The sequence below is a fragment of the Argiope bruennichi genome, chromosome 3, assembly GCF_947563725.1.
Source record: "Argiope bruennichi chromosome 3, qqArgBrue1.1, whole genome shotgun sequence".
Classification (NCBI taxonomy): domain Eukaryota; kingdom Metazoa; phylum Arthropoda; class Arachnida; order Araneae; family Araneidae; genus Argiope; species Argiope bruennichi.
The window spans coordinates 120,570,863-120,598,118 of record NC_079153.1 but is presented as its reverse complement, the minus strand read 5'-3'; the positions used below and the strand labels follow the sequence as shown (position 1 = coordinate 120,598,118).

The 27,256-nt window shown below is 24.7% G+C and overlaps 1 protein-coding gene across 4 annotated transcripts; it reads left to right on the top strand.

The window, feature by feature from the left end:
- The first annotated feature begins 942 nt into the window (after positions 1-942).
- LOC129963926 (mitogen-activated protein kinase kinase kinase 20-like) lies at positions 943-27,256 on the top strand. 4 transcript variants are annotated; one of them, XM_056078523.1, is made up of 22 exons: positions 943-1,045; positions 1,833-1,943; positions 3,193-3,404; positions 4,966-5,053; positions 5,145-5,249; positions 5,946-6,011; positions 6,570-6,598; positions 7,407-7,490; positions 7,611-7,751; positions 8,846-8,920; positions 9,728-9,782; positions 12,368-12,419; positions 12,894-13,029; positions 14,848-14,892; positions 14,979-15,009; positions 15,391-15,527; positions 18,632-18,694; positions 19,105-19,329; positions 20,705-20,779; positions 22,614-22,830; positions 24,304-24,900; positions 26,481-27,256. In XM_056078523.1, the coding sequence occupies exons 3-22, from the start codon at positions 3,195-3,197 to the stop codon at positions 26,495-26,497; spliced, it is 2,448 nt and encodes an 815-aa protein (XP_055934498.1). In that variant the 5' UTR covers positions 943-1,045; positions 1,833-1,943; positions 3,193-3,194; the 3' UTR covers positions 26,498-27,256. The 4 variants fall into 4 exon arrangements, with proteins under 4 accessions (XP_055934498.1, XP_055934497.1, XP_055934496.1 ...); XM_056078522.1 differs by lacking the exon at positions 26,481-27,256 and adding an exon at positions 25,048-25,457; XM_056078521.1 differs by lacking the exon at positions 26,481-27,256 and adding an exon at positions 2,726-2,768 and having other exon boundaries at positions 24,304-25,457.

Below are 27,256 nucleotides of genomic sequence, written 5' to 3'. Positions count from 1 at the left end.
AATTTCTTGATTCCAAAGAAAGCAAAGCAAAGAAATAATCAAACTATGAAAAGTTATAAAGAAGTAATAAACTTCAACAGAAATACAACGTTTATGAATGATTCATAAACTAATTTACTATAAAAAGTAATTATTTATACTTAAATAAATTTTCTAATAATTTTTACATATACTGAAAAACATTAATATTTTATAATGAAAAATTATTTTGAAAAATATAAAAATATCAGCATTATATATTTAAAAAAATTATAAAATAACATTAATATTTTATAATATGTATTTTTTTAGAAATTTACTTAATTCATCTCTAATTTAATAGTAATTTTAAATCTTTCAGCCTGTGGCCTCCTTTTTAGGCCAGAGTCCTTAAGCAGCTTAATGAATGATTCGGAATCTACTTTATAACAAAAAATAATTATTTATTCTTGAATAAAGTTTCTAATAATTTTTACATGTACTGAAAAACAATAATATTTCATAATTCAAAACATTTTTTTTTTAATTTTTTAAAAAAAATTAGCTCTAAATGAATACCATTTTTGAACCGCTCTGTCTCCGGCCTACTTTTTAGCCTAAAGGACTTAGCCAGCTTAATCGGAAATCCACCCCTAGAACTATGAAAGGAAGAAAATCCTTGCTCTCGCTCTCTTTTCCCCTAAATCATGTCAAAAAGTTTCACAACACAATTTAAAAAGTTATTACTTTTTTTTCTTCTTTTTTTTAATAAATTAGAAGCAGAGCAAAATAAAGCTTAGCTATATTAGGATTGTACTTTCAATTTCCCCACCTTTTATTAATTTATTTATTTGCAAATATTAAAAGACGAACAAATCTTCCGCATCATTTAGTTGACAGATGAACAGCTGATCATTGGGAGTTCACTCTTAATAATGATCCTGTGTACCTGGCGCCATCTATTATAAATAATATGAAATAGTAGAAAATAAAATAGTTAACCCAAAAATATAGTATCTCCATCGCTGTCTCTCCGGAATTGGTACGTCGGAATTTGGAAAAAACAGAAGAAATGTATGAATGCAAGGTGATGATTTCTATTGATGATTATTCTCTTCTCTTTCTTTCTTTAAAGCTGTATTTTGCATGCAATTAATGAAGATATTTTTTCCTTCATTCTGTTTAGGCTTAAAGCGCAATGGTTTATTGACATCTAAAATGTTTGACTAAGATACTATGTCTTATGATAAAAATTTATATTGTTCTCAAATTTCATATTCATCGCTTTGATATTAAACTTTTAACAATAAGAATTAGCAGCCTTTTAAAAATTATTGTTGGTAATAAGGATCTTTATTTGTAATATGAGAAGGACAAATATTTTATATTTTTGAATAATTCTCCTTTAATTTCTTGTATTTTATTTGTGAAATGTCATCCGTAGAATTCGAAAATGGAATTATAAATTGCGTTTTTTTTATAAATAAAGTTTTTTATCCAGAGATTCACTATAAAAATTTTGTGCAATTGTTCTTAAATAAATGGATAATTAAAATTATCCATCTTAAATAATAAATTTATATTTTATTTAATAATTATAATGATGGTTCACTAACTGCATTTCATGAATCTATCGATAATAACTGCAAATTTTTTATTCTGAAATTAAATAAAATGCATATGTTTGTTATATAATATGTTATAAAGTAATATTTATTGTGAAGTGTGTATTTCTGAAAGTATTTAAAAAAATGTTACCAAGTTTTTATTTGCAATTAAATTATTTTATACTGATAATTTAAAAATTCATATTTAGATTAATTATGGTTCGTAAAATATTAACTAATTAAACTGATGTACATGTTCATTTGCAGGTAAAAGATTCATTGCGTGTTAGTTGAATTATGCATAATTATGCTAGTGAAATTTCATCTTTTCTAAAATGGGAAACAGTGTTCTTGTGCTGATCTAAACAGTATTGACAGGTAAATCTGAATTTTCAGTTACTTTTCTAAAAGCAATTTTTAAATATTATTCAGATATTTCTTTTGAAGGCATTTTCAGTATCAAATAATTTTGAAGCTAATGTTGTAAGCAATATAATATGAAGTTATATTTATTTATATTAAAAATGCTATAATTCATTAAACATGTATCATCACATTTTATTTCTGTTTAAATTTAAATTACAGAGTCTATTTGTAGGTAATTTTATAACTTGAATAATCTAGAAACTGCTATTAAATATTTAAAATTCTTATGAAATAACTTCTTTTATAAACATTTGATGAAATTAAAAATCTGCAGTAGTCCAATTTCCATATTATTGAATTATTAAAATAAAAGATCCTATTTGAATTGTTCAAATAGATGATATTCTTTTTTCATAAAAAGAGTTTCACAATGCGATTCTTTTCCTTATGTATAGAAACATGAAACAAGAAAAACTTAAAGTACTCATGCAATATAAAAAAAAATCATTTTCTTATAGATATTTGCAGGGCTACTTTTATTATTTGATGAACCTAGACAGTCACCCAAGGAGGATGCAGGAATTGGCTGCTTTTCTACCAAATAAAACACTCATGTGTTTATAAAACATCATTTTCCTAATAAATATTGGAATGATGGATTACCTAAATTATATTTGATACTTATGAATTAACTGCATGCCATTGCCAAAATTTTAGTAATGAAAAGCACTTACTAGTGTGTTATTTTTGACATTTTATGTGACTCGTGATTATTGGTGCATGGTTTGCCATAGACTTGAAATCTGTGATAATTAATCACTGGCACACAGAAAATTTGTAAGTATTTAATATTTATATAACTCTGAAGGTATTACTATTTTAATAAATTATTGGTGATTAAAATACAAATTATTTAATGTAATTGTAATTCATTTTCCCTTTTTACTTAATTTTAATCATGTTTTATTAGTTTAAAAGATAATAAATGTTTTATTTCAAATATGTGTATATTTGGCTACACATGAATTATAATTACATATTGGAAAAGACATGTAATTTTTTTTTCTTTTTTGTTATCGAGATTGGATATTCTTGTATATTTTTAATGTTTCATTGTACAGACTTACTATATTTAGAACAAGCATTCATTTAATGTAATACACAACAGTTGCATTAGCATTTGTTTTCTATTTTTAGATAGTTTTTTTTAATTAAATTTATGCACTTTTTTTCTAAATTGTGTATTTTATTAATGTTTCAGAAATGACTGAAGATTCAGGCGGTGGGAGTACAATCAGCTCCTGTTCTGATGAGGCTTCAGACATCACAAGTCCTTTTGTGGAAGTGGATTTCAATGATATTGAGTTTTATGAGAGATGTGGTGGAGGTGCTTTTGGGTGTGTTTACAGAGCACTCTGGAAGTCTCAAAATAAAATTGTTGCTGTTAAAAAGTTATTGGTATTAGAAAAAGAGGTATGATTTAGTTATCAATTTGATCTTTTTACTTTTCACTGTGATATTTAAAGCTGTTATGCTGATTTAGTTATAACAAATGCATAAGGGCATAATATATTTTTTTATTCCCTTTAACATATTTGATTTCAAAAATATGAAATTATATTGTAAAAGTTGTCATCATGAACTTGTTCCTAGTGTCTCTATACATTATATCACTGAACTATTGATATCATTTTATCACTTAGACTATTGTAATCTGTACTAAAATCTACTATTTTATTTTATCATAATTATTTTGATGTATGAAATGATAATGTTTTTTAAAAACATTTTTTTTTCTCTTATAAAAGGTATCTAAATTTTCTAATACTATGTATGTGAAGAAAATTATTTTTGAAATTTAAATTTTCTTGGAATAGGCATTTTTACTTTTGGAAGCTAGAGTTTGGAATTTAAATATGACTAAAAATATTGCTTAAAAGATAAATTGATTTGTAATAAAAAGGGGTAATGTGAAGCACACCAATTATGGTATCCTCAGTACATGTTTTAGATCTCAGTATATGTTTAGCTCTGATTGGTCTAAATAAAAGAGAAAAATATTTCAAATCTTTTGAACATTGCAGTTCTTTTTCAACTGAGCTGATAACGATGGATAATATTTTTTTAGTGTTAATTTATTTTGCTTTTTTCACAAAAAATTTTAACTGATGCTCACAATGGCCTCCAAAGATGTGGAAAATGTCGTTGAATGCATGTTGAAATAAACTGAGTATTCAGGAAAGTGCTTTACTATGTGTTCTGTTTAGGAAAGAAATCTGTGTTAGAATAGTATATGAACGGAGGTTTCATTTGATTGTTTGTTTGTATTTTCTTTGGAAGTGTTGTAATGCTAGGAGATAAGATATGAGAATGCATCAAATTTTGGAATTCTGTTGCATCTTGTTTCTCAAAAGTAATTAAAAAAAATTTTGCAAAGCAAAATGGCAATTCTACATTTCCCCTTAAAAAGAATGAAAAAGAAACTTTTGAAATTTTTTGAAGAGAACATATTTGTACTGAAATTGTGAACTAATAGTTGATACAAAAAAAGTATTCTTGAAGAAAATATTTTATGTTATTAAAAAAAATATCTTGCTAAGAATGAGGAAATGATTAATATAATTCATCCACTTTGAGAAAAGTCAAAAATAAGATGTTGACAGTTCTAAAATCATTAAGTATCATTAAATGAATGAAACATTTAAAAGCTGTACTTTACAACATTAATTTTTCTGTTTTGAACTGAATTTCTGTCTTCCAACTCGTCCATTTAAATTCTTGTTAGAACCTGAGTTTTTTCTTATATATGACTATATCAAGTAATAGATAACAAAGCATTGTGTGTACTCTTCATAAGTAAGATGGCCACTATGTTGTTTTTATTTTGGTTTAATTTTATCTTTTTTCTTTTCTTTTCTTTTCTTTTTTTTTTTTTTTTTTTTTTTTTGGTAAAAAGTCATGAATTGGTTTTAAGTAACATATTTTATTAATTTTTCATAAATTGACAAATATTTAATTATTTACATATTTTCAGGCTCAAGTGCTAAGTTTATTGAGTCACAAGAATATTATTAAATTTTTTGGAGCTGTAACAATATCACCTAATTATTGCATAATTACAGGTAAGTTACTAAATTTAGGATAATTGATCCAAATTTTATTTTATTTTATTGTAATCATAATCATTTTAAAAATGTCTTTTGTTTCTTGTAGAATATTCTGAAAATGGATCCTTGTTTGCTTTCCTGGGAGAACAAGAAAACAATTCTATGTTAAATTTTGAACAGATTTTACGATGGAGTTATGAAATTGCTGCCGGTAATTAAAAATTATCTTTTTCTGTGAATGTATATTGATTACCTTTTCTTTGGTGCTATATATGAATTTTTAGAAATAACTCTTAATACTTAGAAATAACTATGAATATTAAATCTCCTGCAAATTTTTGTATAAAATCAGCATATGTTCTAATATTTTTATTTTAGCTTTTTTTTATTTGTTTATTGTATATTTTTTTATCTGAATTTTTATTTCATAACTATGGAACAACATATTTCATGTACCTAAACCCTGAGATAATTTAAATTTCAAGTGAAAATTGAAGTTTTTGCTCTGCTGTGTGCTTTATTATTGAATGGTTAAATTCCTTTTTATTATTGTTTTAAAAGTATTAATCAATGTATTGTCAGAATAATAAGCCTTCAAACTTTTTGAATGTTAAATATTTTTCTTTTGTCAGAATATCGAAGTATTTTATTTAGATATTGTTGATAAAGTTTTTATTTATAAAAAGAATTTTGTTCCAAAAATGAAATCTATAAAATCTCAAAAAGAAAAAAATCTTGAATAAATACATTTTAATTATTTATATGTAGTAAGTTCAAGATGATGAATAACATGTTTCTCTTTAAAAAAAATTTTAAGTTATTCTTCTTAAACTTGTTTATATTCAGTTCTAACATCAAGGCAAATGCTATTTTATTTATTTATTTATTACTTCTAATTTTATTATAGGAATGCATTATTTACATGAAGAAGCTCCTGTCAAAGTTATTCATAGAGATTTAAAGTCTAAAAATGGTTTGTGACTTGTAATTATTTCTAATAGTGATATTATTCAGTAAGAATAATAATTTGTAAAGAGATATAAGAATATTGTTTCTTCACCTGCTTTGAAATAGGCAAAAATGAATGTAATCTAAATACAATGTATGCATTTTTATTTGATATCACGCAATATTTATATATTCCACAAAGCATTGAATTTTTTTTTATTTTCTTTAGTTTTTTTTTTAAATTTTGAAAGAAGAATTAAACTAGAATTAAGATATATTAATAAAATATTATTGTTGTGATCATGAAATTTAAAAAAATATAAGTTTAATTGTAATTGTAATATATTTTTATGTGTGCAATTACTTAAAGAAGGGAGTTGTAAAACTCATAAAAAATTATGCATACTTAAAACTAACATCATTTTGCTTGAATAATATAAAATAAGGTAAAATTATTATAAATATCATAACTTGGTGACTTCATATCTATCATTTATTGTAATTATTTATAGACTAAATAATTTATCATTTTCTGTAATTTTCTATTCAAATTTCATTTCACACTTCCATCTTTTCATTTCAGTTGTCATTAGTGCTGATTATGTATGCAAGGTAAGTAATTGATTTTTATGAGCTTGTATATTGAGTATATGAGTTTTATTTCGTTTATTCATAATAATGACAGGAAATAAATGTGTAACTTTTACCCTTTTGGAAATAAGTTTAAACGCAACATCTTTAGCTTTATCTTTAAACTTTCAGTTTACTATTATTGAAGCGTGTATTTTGCAGCTATTTTCATTTCATTTTTTTTTTTTTTTTATGAAAATGGTTATTGAAAGCGTTACTCTTTTATTCCTATATGAAATTCCTATATGAATTCAAGAAAATTTTTAATTCTCAAGTACAGACATGGTACATTTCAGTGGAAATCTTTCAGCATTTTCAAAATTGAATTTTATTATTAGTTTCTATTATATAATGAATCTAAAATATTTTTGATAGCTCAAACACTTTTTGCAATCATTTATTTATTATATACTTCACTGAATCATGTTTATTTTACTTTTTGATATTTATATTTATAATGTGCAACTTTTTTTAAATCTAAGCATGTGTCATGTCTGAAAGTATGATATTCAGTGAGGTCTATTCAAGAATTCTTTTGAATTTTGGTTGGTTAAAAAAATATTAGATAGGATACTATAAATGCTAATAGAAATAGTTGTTTAACATTTTAGTTCACAAAGCACTGCAAATGCATTGAATAGTTATGAAATTTCTTGCAGGCTCATTATTTAAGAATTTATTTTATATTTAGATTTTTTTTGTTGTTTTTTTTTGTAATTATTGAAATTTAACTTTCATTTTGTGTAATAATATATTTCATACATGTCATCTTCTATATTCTGTTTCTCAGATATGTGATTTTGGAGCTTCAAGATTTATAGATAGTACTACTAAAATGTCTGTTGCTGGTACTCTACCATGGATGGCACCAGAGGTTTGTAATTAGTTTTTGAAATATGTTTTATTGTTTTTTGTAAATAAAAGATTAACAGAAAAAATATTTACAAAACTGAAACTCTTATGGTTATTTCTTCTATATGATGAAATTTTACAGGTTATTCAGTGCCTTCCTGTATCTGAAAGCTGTGATGTGTGGTCATATGGTGTTGTATTGTGGGAGCTTCTAACACATGAAGTGCCTTTCAAAGGAATAGAAGGATTTCAAGTAGCTTGGGCTGTTGTTGAAAAAGAAGAGGTATAATTTAAAAAAAAAAAATTGTAACTTTCATATTTCTATGGTGTTCTAATTATGAATATTTTCAAGATAAGTAATCTTTAAACTAAAAAGCATTGCAAATATTCTTCTGCAATTCTGCAATTTTTAAAAGCTATGCATGTCAAAGCTATTTCTGACTGAATTTTTTTCGATTAATGTATTATAGATTTAGTATTAATGGGTATTTAATTTGTTGAAAATTAAATTTACAAAAGTATCAATCATTTTTTGCCCCTTCAAAATGACAGTATTATTGATATTTATAGTATTTTGCTTTCAACAATTTTGAAATTCAAAGTCTCATTTAAATCAACCGTATTGCCAATCCCTTAGTAATTTTTTTATTTTAATATTTTTTCCCTTGTTTTTTTTAGAAAGAAATTTCTGTTTTAATATTTGATTTAGAAAGATAGATTGAGATTTTAGGGAATGCTGTTTTGCAATTTATTTTTATAATTGGAAAATACATCAATATTAAGATTACTGCAAATTGACTGTTCCTATTACAAGAAATTTTTTCTGATAAATATGTTTAATAGATTTAAAGTGTTTGTTAGATATAATCAATTGATCAGAAAGTTTCATTTTATGGGTGTTTTTGTTTTTTAAAAAATTAATCATGATTTTTAAAAAATAACAGCAGTTTTTGTATAATTAATGGATTGTTTTTATTATTTCTTTATTTAAAAATTTAAATAATTTAGAAATTTAATAAAACTATATAAAATTTGTATTTTTATAAATATGAATGACTTTTCTCAATCAATAAATTGTTAAATTCAATTAAATCATTCTTCTTATTATTATTAATTCTTTCATTAGTAATGAACATCCTTTCATAGAATAGATTTTAAAAACAGATAAAATTAGGCTGTAAGTTGAGTATTTTTTGTGAGACTAAGATTATTATTGTATAATAAGTTTTTGTATTTCTTGATTACTATCATTTTTTTGGTTTGTTTTGCGAAATTTTCTGTTTTGACTAACTTAAGTATGTCTAAAATGTAAGCAAGTGAATTTTTCCCATATTTTTTCATACATTATGCATTTTTTCAACCAGATTCATTTTTTAGAGATTAACAATCCCTAAATGTTGTCCTCCAAGATTTGCTGAGCTAATGACTGCTTGTTGGAGAACTGATCCAAAGGTATTATTTGTTTCAAAATTTTTTTGAATAATGCAATTTTATTTTATCTGTATAATTAATTAATCTGTTAATTAATTAATTTTTATTTTCTTTCTGTAAGTGTAATGATTATTTTTACATATCTTAATAACTTAAAATTATTTTTACACTTAAGATAAAAAACTTGATAAAAATTCTGGTAAATCTTTAAATATGTCAAACTGGTATTCGTCTTAATATATTATTCTTTTCTTATTAGTTTCCACTGCTTTCAACATTCATTATTTCGTTGCTATTTTCTAAAAGTAATTTGGAAATTTTCTGTCATTTGTTTATGTAGATTTCAAATTTTGTATATTATACCTCAAAGTAAAACATCGAAAATTAAATTTATTAAATATTATTTATACATGCTTAAGTTAACACATTGATTGTCATAGAATTTTATTTAAATTTGTTGAAAAATGTCTATTGGTTTTCAAGCTGAATTATAGCTGAATGATCAGTATTTTGCAAATCAAAAATTTTGAATTTTATGAATTCTGTTTGGTACTACTGAAATAATAAAATACCTTTCAGCTGTGTTCCCCCCCCCCATATTAACCAATGTATTAAGAGGCATTTCTATTTATTAAAATATATTCTCTTATTTATTTTTTTTATTTCTTAATTAATAAACCAATTTCTTGTAATTGTAGAATTTACTGTGTTATCTTTACTTATATATTAAAACATATTATAGCTAAGACTTCATTGTTTAATTTTCAGTTCACATATGTACTTACAGTCAGAAATGAAAATTTTACTGTCATTGATTTCTTTTTATAGGAAAGACCAAACTTTTCTGAAATTTTGAAAGTCCTTTGTTCAATGCAGAATGATGGTTAGTATTTATATTGTCATACAATTTTGCAACAATAAGAAGTGATTTCATAACATTTTACTTTATTTTCCCATTTATTTTTATTTACATTATGCCTTCCTGTACTAATTCTATATGAAACCATCAAATAAAATAAAAACAAAAAATATAATAAAATAAAGACAATATATATATAAAATAAAGACAATATATTTACCCTTATTCAAAATTGTTACTCAAGTTTTCTTTTGATTTTAACTTTTATTTGATGGTTTGAATATATAATAATGAAATTGGAATATTTATAGTTATAAATGCACTGCTAGATAATAACTTTAACTTTGAAATTTTTATTTTAACTTGTCTTCTAAAAAATGAGTTATTCGATAGATATGTTTAGGGATGACAGTAAAATATTTTATTTCTTCTGATTTTGAAGTAATTTGTGATCCTATTATCATAAAACTAAAAACTAAATAAAAACATACTAAATTTATTGTTATTGGACAGTGTAAGTAAGAAATAATTTGAAGAAACTCATTTAATTTTAACATTTTTATGTGAATGATTTCTTTCTAATTTTTTTGTAAAGATATAAAAGTTTAATTTAGAGTTAATACAATGTTGTGCATTCAAAAAAAAAAAATAATTTTCTTTTAGTTTTTCCTTTCTTTGGAGCATTTTCAAATGTTTGAGATTATAAAATAAAAACAAAAATAGCAAATAAAAAGAAGGATTACACTTTTTTTTTTTTTTTGCATAAAAATTTTTAAAAACAGAACATTTTATTTCGTATTAGTATTTAATAATTACAACTTTAAGTTCATGATAAATACTTATGAATTATACTTTGATAAAATCAAAGGTACAAAATATAATATTAATACAAACCTTTTATTACAAATTTGAATGAAAGATAGAATGAAACTGTAAATTCATATTTAATAGACTTAAATTTGTGCATTTGTGAAAATAATAATAGAAATAATTATGTATAATTTTTTATAAAGAATTTTCATATAGAATTTTAATACAATTTTTTCTGATTCTTTCATTGTAAAAATGTGAGGTGTTGCATTTTTAAACTTTTGGTAAAAATGAAGTAATTTTGCACTTCATTTCCTAATGAATTTTGATTTTAGCAATATGTTTGGTTTTATGTTTAGCATTCCTTCAAGTCTGTCATTTGCTTTCTGTTTACATACTTTTGATACATTCAGAGATATCACATACATAGAAACTGCATAACTGTAGTATTGACATCTTTTTTTCAATGCATAAATATAATCACTAAATTTATTTAATTTTGCATACAGTATCTAAATCCATTGGCCATACATTTTTTAGAGCTTTGTATCTTCAGGGGATATATTAAAACAATTATCTTTTGTTTGAAAAGATAATATTTCTGAAAGAATAAATATTAGAGTTCTAAATAGTACTGATATCTTCTATTGCACATGCCTAACAACATAGCATTTCATTGTGCTTTACACTCCTCCCACTGTATTGAACTGGGTGAAAATGCTGTAAACGAAACACTTTGTTTCTTTGAATATTAAAAATGAGATTTACGACTTTTTTTTATGGAAAAAAAGTTTGAATAGTAATAAAAAATGAAGAATATGTAATAATACATAAAGAAGCAGTCTTTTTTTCAAACAAAAATTTAAGTTGTGTCTCTACCTTTGCGTTTATTTTAACTTCATATTCTTAATTTTTTTTTTTCTCATTGTAGAATGCAAGAAAAATAGTTGAAAACAATTTTTTTTAAAAAAATTACTTTTTATTTAAAATTAGTGTTGCTTAATTTCAGTTTTTGTTATTTTTACCTATATCAAGTAAAAAATCGTTATCCATTTATGGTAGCACTTAAATTATTCAAATTCTTTAGAAAAGGCAAGATATGTTATATTGAAAACTATCACTGCACAATGTAGTGTAAGTTACAGCATTCCCACTGCTTCAGTGTATGAACCACCATTTAATACATTGTAGACAAATGCTGTCACTTTGTTTACTAATGGCATTTCACATAATTTTATTTCATAAATTTAGGAGAAAAATATTCTTTAGAAGCATAACATAATGACAAAGCATTACGTATTGCAAATTTAAAATGTTGAATAAAACTAAAATTAAATGAAAAGTATTGCAAATTTAAAATGTTGAATAAAACTAAAATTAAATGAAAAGTAATGCAAATTTAAAATGTTGAATAAAACTAAAATTAAATGAAAAGTATTGCAAATTTAAAATGTTGAATAAAACTAAAATTAAATGAAAAGTATCTTTGTTTTTTTTAATGGTACTTATTTATATTATTCCAAAATATTTAGGATAAAGATGTTTTTAATATTTTTATAAATATTTAAACATTTAAATTTGTAAAACTCTTCTTAGCAAAAGCAAACATAGTTGCAAATTACATTATATTTCTTAAATATTTCAAGAGACGCAAAATATACTTTAATAGGTATTTTATTTCTTTCCTTTTTATTAAAACTGAAAATCCCCCCTCCCCATTTTTTGCCTGTATATATATATATATATATAACCCTTTGTCTTCTATTTAACCGCTATTTAATATTCTATTTTTTCTATAGATGCATTCTGTGATGAATTATCTCTTTACCTTAGCTCTAAGAGTGTTTGGAGGTAAATTATTTTCTTACTAGCTATAAATTAATAAATTGGTTTAACACCTTTCATTCTGCTAAATTTAATCAGTCAAAAATATAACTGTGTAATAAGAATCACTTTATTTACCTAGACATATATTTCAACAATTTAATTTTAAATTTTAGGCATACAGGTCTTTTTTATTCATACAATATGAATATGAAAAGGCAGAGTGCATAACATGTTAATTAGATTTCATTATAACATATGATATCTTGATTTTTTTTAAATAATGTGCTATCTGGAGAAGTTTGAATCATGATTTTGGATTTGTTTTAAGTATTTCAATTCTTAATTGTACAACACATATTTTTATCTAATAACTAATTTTATATACTTATTTATTTCTCTCTATCTCTCTTATTAATAATAGTTCATTTTTTAAAAGTTTATAATTTAATTAATATATTATAGTTTTCCTTAATTAATTAATTTTTGTTTCTCAATCAGAGAAGAAATTGAAGCGACTTTAGAATTAATGAAGAAAGCTGAGCATGATTTGAATCAAAAACAAAAACATCTTGAAGAATGGGAATTGAGACTACTGGAGAAAGAAAAGAAATTGGATAGGAAGAAAAAATACATGGTAATTTATAACATTAGGTTGTTTTCCACACAAAAATGAGATTTCATGTGGAATATTTTATTCCTATTGAGACTCTGATATATATAAATATAAATATATACCGAGTGCTTCTAAAACATGGAACATATGATTATCTCCTTAAATAGTGCAACACTTTCAATTTCAAATTTGAGACCATAAATAAGATGGGCAGTTATATAACAGCATTTTGGCTCTCATAAGGGTAATACTTTGTTGCGAAAAAGTGTCTCTTAGGCTTATCTATAAGACAAATAGTTCTGTGTGTCTATGATTTTTGTAAAGATAATAAAAGACCAAAATCAAGAAAATATTATTTATTTAATTACACTTATTGAATTTTGTAAAATTATCTAATAATATGTTATTTGATTATTACATGGTTATTCAAAATGAGTTTCTTTGATATCTCAGACTTCTTTAAGTCGTTAGAAAAGTCCTTTACATTTAGAAAAGGCATTTTGTATTTATAAGAATATAAGCACCTCATAAATAAATAAAAAAAATCAAAACACATGTAAGAGAAAAATGCAATTAGTCCTTGTAATATTGTCCACCTGTCCAGAAATTCTGCATTAAACCATCATCTTACAGCCCATGTATTGTAAGGATATACATCATGAACACATGTGAGGAAATATTGCTAAAAACTTTTTTTTTTCCATTAATTCAGACACAATATCATTCAGCCATCACTATTCAGCATATTGCTGTACAAAGTAAGGTCAAGTTTCTAAAAATCCCTCACCCCATATTTATAGAAAATTGCCTGATAATTAACCTCTCATATGAAAAATGAATTTTTGTCATTCAAAAAGCAATAATTTTAGCTATTATTGCTTTCATTTCAATGAAGCGACATTTGTCTATTGAAATTACATTTCTCTGGATAGAAGAATTTTATTCTACCTGAAGAAAGAACCAATTGTAAAACTTTAGGCCTGTCATGAACTAATAGAATCTTTCTATTCTATTCTATCTACTATCTTTATATATGTGTGGATAAGCGATAATATATTCTGCATAATTATAGCGAGTGCAGTTCATTTCATCCTTCCTTAGGGAGAAAGGATCCTATAACTTATAATCAGTGAAACATTCTGTAAATGTATTTGCTAGGAACAATTGGATCAGCATTTATATTTTTCTGTAGTTAGGAATTAAGATTACTAGCAGCGTAAATCATTAACAAATGCCAATGTTTCTCATATTGAAATGCATCATTCTTTTGAAAAATTTAATCCCATAAAATTGCTAGCTAATTTTCTTTTTATTTATTTGATATTGTTCTACTTCTCTGATATATTTTAAATGATCAATTTCTTGCATAATTGGCAAATTTCTTTCACTTCATGTTAATTGGATGATGCATTATATGTGAATATTAGACAGATATTCACATATAATTCCAGTTATAATAACAGTTTTTTTTCTGTATTGAAAAAATTTGATTCATAAAATAAATATTTTAATCTAAATTTAGAAGTAAAAATATCAGTTCATAGATGCCTGTACGTGAAACATTTTACAAATTGCCACTTTTATGCAGTTGGGGTCATAAAAAAAATTTTTTTAAGCTTTTTATTATCAATATTTACACAAAAGCCTATGTTTTTATGTATTTGTTGATCTTTTTTCAATAAATTTCATGATTTATGTAATTAATCATGTTGCACTTTTGGGTTGGGGGGCATCATATATATGCCATTTAGATATTTTTATTGAGTGAAATAAAAATCTTTGTATCACAATGGTTATATATTAAATAATGTATTTATTGTATTCTTTTTCATTTTCTAGCAATTATATGAACTAGACATAAATACGTGGACATCTGAAGATGTGGTGTGTATACATATATTCTATATTACAAGGACATTTTCTTCTATTGTTTTATACTTTTATTTTATGTATTTTCTTCTTCTTTTCAGTGTCTGTGGATTAAACAACTAGGATTAGAAGGTAAACCTCATTTCTTTGATGGAAAGAATATTCTATTGAAAACATCTTGCTTTAAATTTATTGTGCTGTAATAGTAATTAATTAAATTCCATATATTTTTTTTATATTATTTGATGAGGAAAATATTAAAAAAATTCTGTTCAATGTACATTTTCATTTTTCTCTATTTCCTTGGTAACAAAGTAATACTAACTAAATGGACTGAATTATTTATTTTACAGTTATAACTCTAACAGCTGCTTAATTTGAATGATTTATAATGGTTTTGCTGTTTTTCCAGATTTTAATTTATTGAAAATTATACTTTTTTTTAAGACTATCATTATATTTATTACCAATGCATCTGTTCTTGAAGTTTCAATTTCTTTCTTTTTTTTGTAGCAAACTCCAATGATTTAGATCAATATGCTGATTTGTTTCTTGAACAGCAGATAAATGGAAAACGCTTGTTACTCATGACATCTGAGGATTTAAAAGATATGGGAGTGACTACAGTGGGACATAGGATCCATTTAATGGTAAGTCATGCTTATGAATTAAAGGAAAATTATACTGGGATGCATAGTGTTATTCAAAGTCCCTTTTTGCATTGTTTTATTTTTCAATGCTTAATGGATCTCAGTGAATATGAAGGTCAGTTGAAAAGGTTTTATCTCAGTTTTGGTTAATATTGATATTATAACCTTTTCATTTATTTGGCTCTCCCTTCACCTCGTTTTGCTTGTTTAGATAGAGGGGCAATTCTTTATTTAATTGGATAATTTTATGTATTAATGTAAAACCATTTGAGTTAGATTTCAACAGTAACTTCATCGTTGTTTGTAGAGCATTTGCTAGTTATATTTATACATCATTTAGTAAATCACCATTAGTGAATTATGTCTGTTTTTTTGCTTCAAAAATTTAGATTTTTTTTTTAACAGTATGCTAAAAAATATGCATTTAATTCACTGTTGACTTTCAAAAGTAATCACACAAAATGTTTTGAGGGTTCTAAAAATAAAAGTAAAGCAAATGGTGCTCCAAATTACTTGTTGATCACTTGCTACTCTTGCCAAAATATGCTTTAACTAAATTAATTCCTATAAAATTCATTTTTTCTTTTCTCATATACAAATCTGTAAAGTGAATGAATTTTGATCGCCGAAAATTTCTAGTATTTGCCTAATCTTCATGATTTAGATCTTGGAAAAACAATTTTTTAAAATTATGTCTGTCTATCTGTGAACATAATAACTCAAAACCAGACTTTGAACTAGAATTTCTCTGTAAGAAATAGCAGATTTCTATCTAATTTTGTACAAAATCGATTTCTAAAATTTTTTGTCTGTTTGCCGCAGTGCAATAGATAAGTGAATACAATAACTCCTGAACTCAAAGAACTACTACATCAGTTAAATTTGGAATACAATTTTGACATCTACAAAATAGATCCATATCAAATTTCAAACCAGACCATTCAATGGGTTGAGAAATTGTTGGTCTATATATTAGCATGAATATAAAGATTATAACAAAATGCACACACAAAACAACAGCAACTGGGGTTAAATGAAACTTGACAAGATATTTCTATTGCCTATTTTAGGGAGTATGCAATAAAATTTTGAGAGACATTTTCCACTTTTTTTATGAGTATTGCTGAGCTTGTTATGCATATTTCTTCAAGTACAGCAGTGTGATGATCCACTTTTGTCCTTTTATGCATCTGATATGTCTAACTCGGTAAAACTGCAAATGTATTTTTTTAAAAAAAAGTTTTGAAAGAAAATTCCTCATGTGTGCAATTCAGTAAATTGTTAATGCAGGTTAATTTTTCTAATAATATATCATATTCTGCAATTGACAAAGTGAGTGCAGCTTAAAGCTACATCTTAAAGTGAAAAAATTTGGCAACCTTATATTCCACAATAGGAATATTTGATAAAACTACATGCTTTTTAAGCATGATTGTCAGTACCTTGTTTTAAAAACATGATGAACAGATTTCTAATAAATTATGCATCAGTATGAAATTTTATTTTGGCAGAGGCAAAGAACAAGTAAGTGTGGGAAAATAAAAATGTTCTGTGCTGTACTTTACTCAGAAAGGATAAAAAGACAAAGATGCTGTTCTCATGTAGTTTATAGATTTTTTGATCAGATCATAGAATTTTAATGTCAGGAAAATGTGATCCAATGAGTTTTTTAATCCTTTATTTGAAGATCATAAATTAAAAAACAGTGATAAATTTTGATAGGTATTTTCATCCTTCCTTATGAATAATCATCTGTTAAAAGAGGTTTAGCGTTGATAAAGAAATTGAAGTGAGAAATTTGTATAAAAACTATTATATATTTCACATGTAGTCTACAACCACTTAAAGCAGTCTGGTGAATTCTTTTTGTAAACTTTGCTAAAGAGTTGGAAATGTTAACAGTATCAACCCATTCAAAGTTTTGCCTAGTTGGAAAAGGGGGATAGATTGCAAAAGGAATAGTTGACAGTAACATGAAGAAACTTGGACTCTGATTTCTTAATTTCTTTGCTGAAAAATAAATTTCTCTTAGAAAAGAAAATTGCTAGAAATGAATTTAGCTGATGCATGTGTTTGACAATTCAGAAACATTTCATTACTAATAAAACCATTGAGTTGGGAAAAGCTATAGTGAGAAATTTGAGCAAATTGATAAGTGTTTGGAAAAATCTTCAAAAAGAAATAATCTTTTATTTACATATTTAATAAAATTAATACACATTTTGTATTCTAAACTTGTTTATTTATGCTTTTAACTTCTTCTTCTTCTTTTTTTTTTTTTTTTTTTTTGAGAAATTGGAATATTAATAAAATAATCGTGTAACCATTTTTTTCTTAATACTATTAACTGTAGTGTAATTGAATAATTAAATATATGCAATAAAAATCCTTTAATAATATTTTTCAAGCAAAATTTCCATTAAAAAACATTTTAAATAACTTAGTTTCATATTAATGAAAAATATCCAATAATGAATGGTAGTATTATATATATATATATATAATATTGGACACTTAATTAATTAATACCAAACATTATTTTAACAGCTCATAGTTCTGTGATCAAATTTATTATTTCAAATCAAGTATTTAAAAAATATCAAAGTATTTAAAAAGTACTTATAAAGTAATTATTTTTTTAAAACCAAATTCGTTTAAACGCCCTGTATAAACATGAAAGAAGGTATTAATAAAAGAAAAATAGGGCAAAGTTTGTTTAAGAAATTTTGTTACTTTTATTAATTAGTGTTTATAGGAGTTCTATTAATAATTCTGTTTTATTCTTTGTGAATTAGAGTGAATCCCTACAAATCATAATTTATTTAATTAAAGAATTGAATGAACTCACTATAATTTCCGTTTGGAAAAGTAAAGAAAAGAAATTAACAATTGCTATAAAACTTTTAAAAAAATCTTATTAATATTTATATACATTAAGAATAAATTCTCATAAGATATTTTTTGAGACAAAGAAAGATAATTATCAGACTAAAATTAAGTGAAATTTTTATTATTCCTATGATATTGCATTCCAAATAAGTTAATTTGTTGTTGAAATGCTGATTATTAGTTTTTACACAGAATTTTTTTTTTTTTTTTACTAGGATGAAATAGGGAAATTAAGAAGTCATAATAAGAGAATGTTGCATTTTCCTCCTTTAGAACAAGTGAGTGTTTATTTATTATCTTTTATTGCTTTACCTTAAATAAGGTGTTAAGCCATCAAATTTCTTTCACATGTATATGAATAGAATATCTTTATGAAAAAATAAATTTATATTTACTAGTGTCTAAGACAATTTTAAAAATTATGACAATAAAAATATTAAATTTTTAGAAACAGCTTACAACATTTGATATCTAATTTTAAATTCTTTTAAGCATATATTATGAAAATCTAAAAGTATGTTTGAAAAGATTTTTTTGATTAAAAGCTAATTATTCAGCTTGCTCAGTATGAAGTTCAATTCTTTGTAGATTGAAGAATCCTTGAATCATATATAGATGTGAATCTTCAGTGAGTCAGTATGATTTTATTGCGTCAGTGATTGTATTTTAATAACCATTTCAATTTAAGACAGTCCAACAAAGTGCCTCTTCCACTTCCATACGACCCACCACGATGCGACTCATTATTCTCTTTGGCAATCATGTCCGCCTTGGATCCACACCTCAAGAACACAAGTGGAAAATGTATGTAGAGGTAGATGAAGGAGATAGTCCTCTGACTACAGTAGCTTGCATCAAAGAAGTTAGCTTTGAATGTCGGCACGCTGGACTACCAGTTTCTAGAATAACTCAAGTATGTATTTATTGTGTTTAATAATTTTTGTCTGTATATAACAAGTGTTGGAACTGTGATTGTAGAAGATATTATAGTGACAATATTTTTATAGTAATAGATTTTTTTTATCAGTGATAAGTTATCATAAATTTATTTTTTACGTGTGATAATTAAGATTAATGAAAAGAAATTGTCCATTGTGCACACTTTCTAAAGATTTCTAGTAACAGTTATCAAGCAGAAAAATATGTAGACATTAATAAGAAAAAAAAATGTTATGCTCTGTTAAATTAGTAAAGGAATTCAACATAAAAAAGCATATTTATTTTTACAAAATTTAATTTTCTTTTGATAAAAGTACTATTTTTATCTTAATCAAAATAAATTTTTAATTATAATTTATAATAGCTATAACTATTCTTTTGAGATAAATTAGTTTAAAAATTAAAATTATTGTTATTTTTGTGGTAGGTTCTAGATGAAAAGTATATAAGTTAGTTTGCTATTAGGTAGATTCTTTAGAAGTTCAGATTCCTTAGATTAGAAAAAGGCCATCCAATACAATAATTTTGATTATCTGATTTTAGAGAAAACTGTACATATTCCTTGATGAAAATTGCCACAGTTTAAAAATTATATATGTAAAATGGTATCCATTTTATCTTGTAAATACAATAAGTAGTGTAATTTTTGCTAGATCTGAGAGATTTAAGTCTAGATACTATAAGAATTTTAGAAGTTCCAGTCATTCATCTAATTCAAAGGAATTGGAAATTTCTTTTCTATGTGACTCCATTATTATTGAAGATAAAGACAATCAGTATTTGGTTAACTGTCGCTTCATCATAATAAGTAACTTTTGGATTTGAACTTTTTTAATGGCTAAAATCTTTTAGAAATTAGAGGTTAAAAAGTGATTTGCAACCCCAAAACTAGATGTAATTTGAGCATGTGTTATTTGATGGAAAAACTCTCATGAATTCCACCTTCACCATCTTTTTCCATCTTAATAACTCCAAACCTTTTGAAATTAGAAGTAGAAATCTTGGAAGGAAGAAATTTATATTTCTTGTATCTCTAAAGCAAAAGGAATTGGCTTGCAATAAGAATTTTTGTAACATATAAGATTATATTTATATTTGCATTAACATATTTATTTCATCAGAATACAAAATTTTCCGATTGTTATTTTACATGAGTTAATGTTTTTTTTTTTTTTTCCAAATCAAAGTTAAGTAAATTTAAACCTTTTTGACTGTAAAAAAAATATCTGTATTACTGTGAAAATTAAACTGATTTTTAACGAGAAATTTCTACATGCTATTCTTGCAATGTAACAAGCATTCCCAGTTGTGTAGATGGACTTTAATTAACATTGACTTTTTTTATGTAGCCTCCTTTTGTAATGGATCGTTGGTGTGTTGGAATAAAACCAGACACTGTTGTTTCATGCATTGTTACATATGAAGTGAGTGTAAATTTAAGATGCTGCATTATTTTATTTCTATTTATTTAAAAATTCTTTTACACCTTATCTTCTGAATGTTTAAAATTACTTTCATGATTTCTAATACAAAACATTGTAAATTGCTTCTGAATACACCTTAATATGTATTGAAATAAAAATACTCATTAAACAACACATATTGTCTTTTGTATTATGTTTAGAATTATTGTTTTTTTTATAAATATTATGTTTCATAATGAGTTTTAATTTTTGTTCTTGGGATGATTTTAAAAATTATTTCAAATTTTAAAGGTATAAAATTTTATAATCTTTATATATTAATTAATTTTTTTTGTGTTCATAAACTTTTTCATATTCTTTTTGAAATTTTTCAATATATATTTAAATTACATTTTGAAGCTTATGAAGTTAGAATATGAAATTTTGAAATACAACGTCTTTGCCCTGACTTTTATCATGGATATATTAAATTATAGTTATTGGTTAATTTTTGTGTTAGTTCTATCCCCCCCCCCTTTTTTTTTATCATTATTGGTGCATTTAGCAAAAATGTTTATAAGATGATTTATGAGAGTTTAAATATAAAATTAGAATAAATTGACTTATTCAGTAATCAATCTCAAGTATTTAACTATAAATGTTTGTATAAAAACAGTCTAACCCATTAATAGATTATCTCTTGTTTTGTATTAATTCTAATTCACATAATAATTATTTATTCTTTTTTTAAAATTTATTCCATTGGTAGTTGTTTTAATAAATTGAATTAAAACTATTTTTTACATGAAATGAAAAACTGACCTGTGCAGATTTGTATGCACTTTCTAATCTTCAGTTTGTTTATTGCCTCCATCTAGGTACATTTCATATTATATATTGCTGAATTAATGCTTACCTGCTGTAATTTGTGAAAAGTTGTTTATAAGCATTATTTTTAAAATCTTTTTTCAAGTTTATTTTAAATGAAATCTTATTGTTTCTTTGGTATAAAAATTTTTAAAAAACAAATCTGTCTTATCAAATTTGGTTAATTTCTATGCAACAGTGTTGCAAAGTTTTAAAAAAGTGTCATGTTATGTAAATCTATATTAAATGAGACAAAATTTATGTGATAAAGAAAGTTATTGTAAGAGATATTTTTGTTAAAGCAATTTTCATTAAAAGTCTGCTGTATTAATCAGTTAAATTTTTTCTTTATCATTACTTTCTAATGGCATCGACAACTAAGCAACTTTTTTTAACCAAATATCTTCATTTTCGTTGAAAAAAGTTCATTTCTCATGTTTATTTTTTTATTGATTTCTTGCTTTTAAACAATTTATAAAGCTATTTTTGAAGGTTCTTTCTCAGAAAGATTTTCATTAAGAAAATAAGTGTTTTCAGAAATGTTAACTTACTTAAATTTAGATATTCTTTGCTTTTATTAATGACATTGCTCCATGAATTAAATTGATATATTCCAAGTATCAATTCTACAAATACTCTGTCATTTTCTCCCCTCTCTAATCACTCGTAACTTTTCTTTTTATAATGCTCTGCGATCAAAGGTTTTTCTAATATTTGAACTGTTTCGGAATAGCACCATGTTGTATAAGGAATTTCTTCATGTCTCAAGCTATTTGATAATCTTCTTTGAAGTCATTTTATATCTTTCATTTCAAATATAATATCATTGAGAATACATTTAAATAGTAAATGAAATGGAAGGAAATCAATGTGCAAACAAGTTATGTTGCAAGTTGACATGCAAACAGAAACCTTTTTATTTTATATTAACAAAGTGTTTTTTTTTCTTTGTATTATAGTTAAACTGATATACCATTCTATGTTTTAGTCTATTGTAAAAAAACCAAGGTTCACTCAACACTTCCACCAGGTTGTGGCTGAAGGCAACACTTCTCTTCAGAAAGAAGTGGTTCTCACCCTTCGGGGACTCTCTCAGAGTAGAAAGAAACAGAATGCCCAACATTGCAGAAGTGCACCAACTTTGCCAAATGTCTGGGAAAATCGGTTTCGGCCAGAATCTTTTTCATTACCTCAGGGTAAAACAGGTAAAATACTTGTCATTAGTTTTATCAGATATGTTTTTTTACTGTTACTCCAAGTTTAATATTATTACTTCAGATGATTTGTTTGATATGTTATGCACATTACAATAGAGCTATTTTGCTGGAGAGTTATCAAATATGAACACAGAAATTTTCACAGGATGCTTTTATGAATTCTTCAGCAATTATTTAAAAAAGGTTTTTAAAATTTCATTTTATCTTAAAAATTTTATTACTATTTGTTAAATATTTATTTTTAATTAAATTTCTTTTTAGTTTTTATTTAATAATATTTGATATAAGAAAATTTCATGAGGAAAATTGAGTCAGACAAATTTTTTAAAATTAAAAAAAAAAAAATTAAAGTTGCAAATGAAAAAATTTTGGTTTAATATTTTCTTTATCCAAAATAATAATAAAAAAATGTTTTAGTATAGCATTGATCAAACAGTATTGTTCAACAAAGAGTTCAACATAGCTACAAATATTTTATAACATCTTAAAATATATGCGTGATATATTTTAGAATATAGTGCTCCAGTTCTGCCTTTTACATTACAATCCCAACATGTGAATGTGGCTCAGATATTTAAGAAGAAAATGTTTGAAAGAGAAAGAGATTATGTAATTTAACTTTTTAGGTCAAATCAGTATTATGTAAAATAACAGATTCCCTTTTAGAAACCAATTAAATAAGCTTTGAATTAATACTTTAGAACTTTTTGCATAATATTTCTAAATTGTTAAAAGAATCTAATCTGCTATCAAACTCTTCACTATTTTAGTAAACTCATTTTTTTAAAAAATGTTCCGTATGAAAGTCAGATGTTTAATTTTTCTGTTAGTCGTCAGAATTCAAATATGGAATTATAATGATTGATACTAATAAATTATTGCTATAATTAAATAATAAATTAGTGTGGCTAAATTAAATTTCTTTAAAACAATTAATATTATAAAAATATTGATATAATTGAACTTGTAGTTTACTTCATTCTTTTACTTTTGTTCACAAATTAATTTTTACTGATGAAGGAACTTAAATAAGTAATAATTAATTGCAATTTTTGAATGATTTTTTTAAAATTTAACCAAGCTTTTTTTATTAATTATTTTGTAAAAATAGAAAACAATATTAAAAAATGGATTCAATATTAGAATATATTCCAGAATATGATTTTGAAGCTTTTATGAAGTATGCATGAAATGTTCTATTTGGAAACATTTTATCATTCATTTTTTATTGGAATCATACTTTAGACCTAGCATGAAATCAAATAAAACCATTATGATATTTATGGAACAGATGAAAGCAGACATTTTTTGATTCAAAATTTTATGGCATCATGAATTTTTGTAGATGTTCAGAAACTTTTTGTTATGGTATAAAATATATTCAGTCTTCATTAATTTTTTTTCTTAATTACATTGTTAGAATTCCATCTAATTTTATGATTTGTGTATTCTATCTTATAGAAAGAGGAACATGGGCCAAAGTTGTTTCCGGCGATTCAACCATCCCACCTCTTCAAAAGAAAAAGTTTGAAAGTTTTGTAGACTCTGGCAGCAGCAGCGAGGGAGACAGTATATTCGAGAGCATGAAAAGTATCGGCCGACAGCTCCTGGAAGACACCCAACCCATGTCCAGAATGAAAAAGGTATCCTTCACTCTTCACAGCTCCAGTTCCTCCGAGTCCATCGGAAGCGATTCCGTCCAGTTCTCTTCTAAGGTTTTTGAAGAGAGGCGACGCAGCACTCCAACCTGTCGCCCTCGATTCAAGTACAGACATTCAGCCAGTGATTCTGGATTTCCCATTGGCAATGACTTCAAGACCAAATTTGACAAGGATGCTCGTTTTGTAAAGTTCAGGGAATGTAGGATCCGACTCCAGAGCGAGATGGATCGATTCATGACAGATGACAAAGAAGGATCTTCCTTTGAGTCTGTGACCAGAAAAGCTAAAGAGGCTTTCAACGATCCAGTAGAGGATGCACTGGGAGATTTTCCCCTGAATTTTAGGAGACGCCACAAAGGAATCGGACGTGGAGCGGGTCTGTTTCGTTCAGAAAATGGTGAGCCCCAATTGAGGTCTTGGAGTTTGGATAGAAATGCACTGTGATGTTTTAGTAGATATTTAAATATTTCTAATTTAAGTGTTAATGTATTATATTTTATTGCTTTATGATCAAGTTTTTTTTTAATTGTTGGATTTTTTTCAGTGATTGATTTACAAAGTATGGAGGAATAATTTTTTAACTGCAATCTCGGTGTGCTTTTTCAATATAGATGTATAATCCATATTACTATGTAATGAAAAACTTAATTTGTACTGTCAAATAATTCTACTTCACTTTCTCTATGGGAGTGAGAATATTGCTAAATTTCATCTATCTATTTATTTACTTTATCTTTCAGGCTGATGTTTTATGCAATATGCTGTAATATGTTGATTATTCTATTTAAACAATTTATTTCTCTCATTATACTTACTATGAATATCATTAATTAAAACAAATTATTTTTATTGTCATCTTTATGTTTAATAATTATGAGGACAGCAAGCTTGTCATCTTAACAAATATGTCACATATTTGTTTCAATTTCATAAATAAAGAATAATATTTGTTAATTATTCATAGTATTTAATACTCACATTTTAATTCATATATGGAAGATATTTTAACTATGATTTGTTAAAGATTGTTTTTATTTTAAGCATTTATAAGTTGTTATGTGCAATTTCATACTATCAAAATACTTCTCTTTCTCTATTTTTAAATATTTCTGAAGCTTCTTATAATATTGTTATAATTATTACAGTTAATGGAATCTGTAATTTTCAAACGATTTAAACTTTTTGTTACATAAATCAATCTTTTTAGGAAATCTTTTCTCCGACTTATTTAGTTAAAATTTCATTAATGTTTGTTATGATGAAATTGATATGTTTTTATTATGAAAAGAAAGTTCTTTACATGGTTTTATTTTTTAAGGTTCCTTAATGTTAAAAATTATCTCTACAGTTTAAAGGCAAATTTTTTTTAATTGAAACTTTTACACTCTAAATCATTTTAATTTTGTTAAGGAATTTTATTTATTTATTTAATCTATGTTTTGATTTTTTGCTTGTAAAAATTCAAAATATTTATTCTTAATGAATTTTAATTGTACCTTTATAATCCAATTGAATTATTATACAGACAGTTGTTTGTTTAATCTAGTTTCATATTGATTCAAAAAATTACATGGCGATTAAAAAAATATTACGATATAAGACAGAATTTTTTTAAAATCTTTGTGTGGTGCTCATTTTAAAAATGATGTAGTTAAAAATTCATATTCTTAAAATAAGTAAACACATTCTATAACTTTAAATATTTTTTAATCAGAAAAAATAAATAAGTTATATTCGAACTTATTCTATGTCTAGATGACATGTAAATTCGATATTTTGTTAAATTGAAATTAATTATTTAGTTTGAAGTACTGTGCATTTGTACAAATCAGATGAAAGCTATAAAGGCGTTTTTATATAATTAATATGTATTTGTAGCCATTGTTACAGTAGTGGTAATTGAAATGAATTCAAGAACAATAATATTCTTGTAACAATAAAATTTAAGTATTTATCTTTTATTTCAATTTTTTTTAGAATGGATTTCCAGATAAAGTTTCAACATTTGTACCAGTAATATATTTGTAATAGAAATCATTCTTGTGAATAAATTCTTTTTCACTGAGAATGAAACAATCTATAGTGGTTTGAAGTTGTATTGGTACTTTTAGATTTGAGTATATTAACTCTATAAAAGTTGCTGGTGTATGAGTTTCTAAAAACTTGCCTTTGATTTAGTGATACTAGAAAAAGTATGAAACGTATATACCTAAAAGGGTGCTTCGAAAAGAATTCAACTATCATCTCATGTTAGAATTAAGTTTATTTTGTTATCATGTATAATGTTATATCTACAAAAGTATTTTTACCATACCGATTTATTCTATCAAAAATTTTAGTTTTATTCTAAAATTGTCTCTTGTCAAAAAATTGTGTGTGTGTTTGTTTTTTAAATAGTAGTGTTGCTTAAATTAATTGATATCTTTTTTTAAAATATTGATGTTTCATATTTTATCTTTCTTGTATGCTATCTTTCTTCTTGTTTTCATACAAGTAGTTGCTGTTAGAGATTGAGATGTAGTACTTAATGGAATTATTGAATTTCAATTTTCTCTAGTCATTTGATTTCTTTTTTTTATCTGTTGTCAGAGGCAGCAAATAATTTATTCTAATTAATGGACATTTTAAGCATGTGCATATTGTTTATTTGTTCATTAACTCATAAGAGGAACAATATTTGTGTATAGAGTAACTTTTATGTTTCATTCGTTTATTATCTGATTAAGATAGATGTTATTCGTGTTGTTTTATAG